The following is a 4,478-nucleotide window of genomic DNA, read 5'->3' as shown; positions in this document are numbered from 1 at the left end:
AGGACTTATTTTGATTATTTTGTGTTTCTAATGTCTAAGTTTTAATTATATTATGAAAGACTTATTTGTAATGTGTCTAAGTTCTAATGTCTATATAGATACATTTCTTTTTTAGTAAATGCAATTAAACAATTTACATTGATAATTTGAAATGGCAAAGTAGATAGAGTAAATGCATAAGTAGTTTCTCAATTTACTTTATTTATTATTTGAATTTTTTTCAAAATTTTATCTATAAAAATTATCCTAATGTGGTTCATCATTTTTGTTTATAAAAAGTTTACACGCCTATGTCCGTAATTTACATGTATATAACGACCAAAAATACTTGTTGCGTAAAAACAGTTGGTTACCTGTATCAGTTTGTTGGCTTCTTCCATAATCTACTTTGATTTAAGGTCCATCCATATCTAAATAGTTTGGTTGTAATCCTGTACAACTAACCTTTATCTAAATAGTTTGGTTGTAATCCTATACACTCATGTTTCCAATTTATTTAGCCAAGGGCTTTTGGATAGCAACAACACCTGCAATTCACCTAGAGATGGTTACATGCGCAAGATATGTTTTCAGAAACTGATACATTTATTGCACTTGTTGTTATAGAGAGCACATATTTATGAAATTCGCAGAATATTCGAAATTCGAAATTCTATAATACTCAGAAATTCACATAATATTCAGGAATTCAAAACACACATTTAACTTACTGCAAAGTGAAAACAGAATACCCAACACATTCCACTTTCTTGAATGAGCCTTTCGTTGATATCTGAAAGTCATCAAACTTCATTTCAAGTAATCAGTTTACTATAATCATTTCATCCAATTAAATAAACTCTTTCAAAACAATCCAAAACCAATATTTCAGACAAATAATCAACTCAAGTTATTTTACTTTTTTTTTAAATCTTTGAAGAGTTTCTGCAACCGCTTTAGCCTTTTCTTCTTCTAGTTTCTTCTTTGCACAGTTTCTTTTGTCAGGATTCGTCATTAAGCCACAATTTGCACATTTTCTCTTTGGCTTGGCGTACTCTTCCATTGCAATTTCCTTCGAACTTTTCAACCTTGAATCTGAATGACTCCCCTTATATCTTACAACTGCCGGATTTTCAACTTCCCTTGTTTCAGGCTGTTGAACACCTAGGAAATCCAAAATAACTTCCTTTGTTTTCTTTGTTCTGGAAGTTGAAACATTATCTTCAATCTTGTCTTTCAATTCTCTAACTTTCTCAACAAAATCAGAAAGTTTTGGTATATCTTTTGATAATATGCTGACACAATTCTCTACAATGAAATGCAACTCATTAGCAAGCTTGTCACATTCTTCACTCGACTCACCGAACCTTTTTCTTCTTGTACGCATTCCTGGCGGTACTAAATCCTTTCTCCACCTTCTAAGAATGTATTTTTCTGGAATTTCTTGAATATCATTTGCTTTAAACATACAAAATATGTGCCGACATAAGAATCCATAACGTTCAAAAGTTAAGCAACTGCATTTAATAGTATCTTCATCTTTGTTGAGTAAAACCTTAAAAGAAAAAAATAGTAAATTAGCCTAATTAACAAGTAAATAATAAACAATATATTAATAAATATTTTTAGATATTGATGCACCTTAAATGTGTATATCCTTTTCAGAGCTGTAGTTCCAGATGTGGAAGCCGTATGTCGTTTTGCATTTTTTGTTGATTCCTCAATTCCATCTTCGGGGTCTTCTTCGTGCACAGTTACTATATCTTCAACAATATCTTCATCCTCATATTCTTTTCTTTTCTTATTTCTTGGAGGTTTTTTCTCTGGTTTCTTGTTGATCTCTCTGTTCTCTTTAATAATAATTACTTCATTACTTCCTTCATTAGAAACACTTATCTGAGAACAATTATAAAGACACTGTTTTATCTCTTCTTGAACCAACAGAAATATTGTCCATGTGTACAACTTGGAAGCCTGCCTTTCAAAATTCAATGCAATCATAATACTTGGCTGCTTGTTGTGTGATTGATGATCTAAAATTTCCAATCTATTTCCTTGCCTCTCCATTGCAGATTCATAAGACATCATAAAATGTAACAATGTGGCATAAGGGTTTGTGAAATTGTTAAAAAAAGAGTTCTCACTTTCATACATGTGTTTAAACCATGCATCATCTTCCAAGTTAAACTCTTTCATTATCTCTTTCCATTTCCTCTCAAACCTTTCTGGACTTATTGATACATCCCAAACAATTAATTTGGTTGAATTTCTTTTGAAATCAGTGTTTTCAAAAATCCTTTTGCTAACTTTTGAAGATAGCTTTTGAGTTATATGCCACATACACAGTCTATGTCGTGAATCTGGGAAAACTGTTGCAATTGCCTTCTTCATTGATACATCTTGGTCAGTCACAACCATCCTAGGTTGTTCAACAAATGCACCTAAGAATGCCCTCAGTAACCATTCATAAGATTCCGCTGTTTCGTTGATTATCATTCCTGCTCCAATAGAAACTGTCTTCTTGTGGTTGTCTATGGCTGTAAAAGGTACGAATATCATATTGTACCTGAAATTGTAGGTTTCATATAGTTAGTTAATGTACACAAACTTTAAACAATCTATTAGTTACACATGAGTAAATAAAGCTACACTGCTGGTTATGTCAGTTACACATGTGTAACTTGAACAACTTACCCATTCATAAGTTTATAACTCTAATTGTACATTAACTAAAATAAAATATATACTTCACTTAATATCACTGTTTCATTGCTTTCCCATGTGTAATTTTATAAACTTAGTGTATAAGACAAGTGAAAAAAAATTATTAACAAATGTATAATAAAACAAAAGTACCTGTTTGTTCTGTATGTGGCATCGAATGAGATGATATCTCCAAATTCTATGTAATTCTGTCTCGCAATCTCATTATTGTTCACCTTATATTTAAAAAAAAACCCGAAACACAATCCTTTCGGTTATCCATCTTATTTATTAGCATTTGAGAGTCATCTGAACCAATTAAACAGTTTATTGCCATTTTATGGTTCTTAAAATCGACAACTGTTCCATGAGTGTTTTTCTGAGATCCTACGAGGTTACTATAGATGTGATGAGCTCTAGTTGGTCCTATGTCAGAAGTTGAAACCTTCTGAATAAAATTTATTTCGGATATGCCCAGTTTTCTATGTTTCTTTGAAAGGTATCTATATTCTCCTGCATTCATCTTGTGATTGTGTTTCTCTACAAAGTCTGTTAACTCATATGTTCTGTTGTGTTCGACAATCTTGAAAAAAACATGAGCTTTGCAACCTGTAACCATTATTGATGATCTACGTTCTCTTTCTTCTAAATTTAATGTATCCATACTAACATCTTGACTATTTCCAGATTTACTACACCAAATGTACTTGGTTTGAACCTTACCACTTTTTAACCTTCCTTGTTGTGATAGTTTGGTATCAAATGCAGCTTCATAGGCATACTTTTCGTACATTTGTATAGCTTCTTCTATAGTCTTAAATATAGTACCCTTGACTGGTTTCAAATTGTCATCTACTATTGGTGTGCACGAATCATCATCGTAAAGTTCTTCTGTTCTACTTGTATATAAATTAGTGTTTGAGATGCTAAAAGAACCTATATGAAAATGTAACAAAAAACACACATATGAAAATATATTTATAAACTTATAGATATACCTACATTAGTAGTATGCATTACACATGTGTAACTTACAACTAAATAACTGATATTAGATAACTTACACATGTGTAACTTGCTTAATAGTTGAATGTCAAATATCAGACTCCTACATTAGTAGTATAGATTACACATGTGTAACTTATAGCTAAGAGTAAACTCAAATGCTTTATAAATTTATTAAATCAGGATCAAATTTAATTGATGTATAAAAAAAATGTATCATAAAAACTATCTAACTAGAAATAAAATAAACAATTATTGTATGATATTCGAGAATAATATAAATTAGAAATAAAAAAATAGAAAAATGTACTTGATTCAGCTGGTGCGTTATTAGCAGTTGAATCGACATCTTCATCAACATTTGCATTCTGATTTGTCTCCATACAATTTAGATCGGAAAATTAATTTAGGGTTTTCTGGAAAATTGAAATCTAAAATTTTTTATTTAAATGGAATTAAAGGGAAAAGAATGTTTGTTTTAGGCCAAACATTGTAGACGGTTGTTTAATTTGTTGTTAGATGTCGGCATTCTGTCAGAATTAGTGGCCTTCACGGCAGATTGGATTGCGGTCAAGGACGGAGATGATGGTTGTAGAAGAAAGAGTCGTCGTTGCGGTTTATATAGGTAGGATGAAAATAATGTTGGTTTTCCTATTTTACCCCTCCGCGTTCTTTTTTTTTGATCGACAGACTTGATGATCGGACGGTCCAGGATTGTCCCCTTATACTATTTTGGTTTGCTGTTCCCTATATAACCTACCCCTATATATATAATATATATATATATATAT

General features: G+C 31.2%; 1 protein-coding gene across 1 annotated transcript; it reads right to left on the bottom strand.

The window, feature by feature from the left end:
* Positions 1-706: 706 nt before the first annotated feature.
* On the bottom strand, positions 707-4,070 carry LOC122601205 (protein FAR1-RELATED SEQUENCE 6-like). Its single transcript, XM_043773968.1, has 5 exons — positions 3,998-4,070; positions 2,919-3,618; positions 1,621-2,545; positions 899-1,534; positions 707-772 (listed from the first exon to the last, which is right to left on the bottom strand). Exons 1-5 carry the CDS (start codon positions 4,068-4,070, stop codon positions 707-709), a joined length of 2,400 nt encoding a protein of 799 aa, XP_043629903.1.
* Between the last annotated feature and the right edge of the window lie 408 nt (positions 4,071-4,478).

Source organism: Erigeron canadensis, chromosome 5 (genome assembly GCF_010389155.1).
Source record: "Erigeron canadensis isolate Cc75 chromosome 5, C_canadensis_v1, whole genome shotgun sequence".
In the NCBI taxonomy this organism is placed as follows: Eukaryota; Viridiplantae; Streptophyta; class Magnoliopsida; order Asterales; family Asteraceae; genus Erigeron; species Erigeron canadensis.
This window is presented reverse-complemented; position numbering and strand designations above follow the sequence as displayed.

Excerpts from the sequence above, each read along its gene's own strand:
- LOC122601205 (XM_043773968.1), bottom strand. The coding sequence starts at position 4,070 with ATGGAGACAAATCAGAATGCAAATGTTGATGAAGATGTCGATTCAACT. Across the intron at positions 3,619-3,997 it reads TAACGCACCAGCTGAATCAA|GTTCTTTTAGCATCTCAAAC; the intron begins GTACATTTTTCT and ends ATTTTCATATAG. Across the intron at positions 773-898 it reads TTCAAAGATTTAAAAAAAAA|ATATCAACGAAAGGCTCATT; the intron begins GTAAAATAACTT and ends GATGACTTTCAG.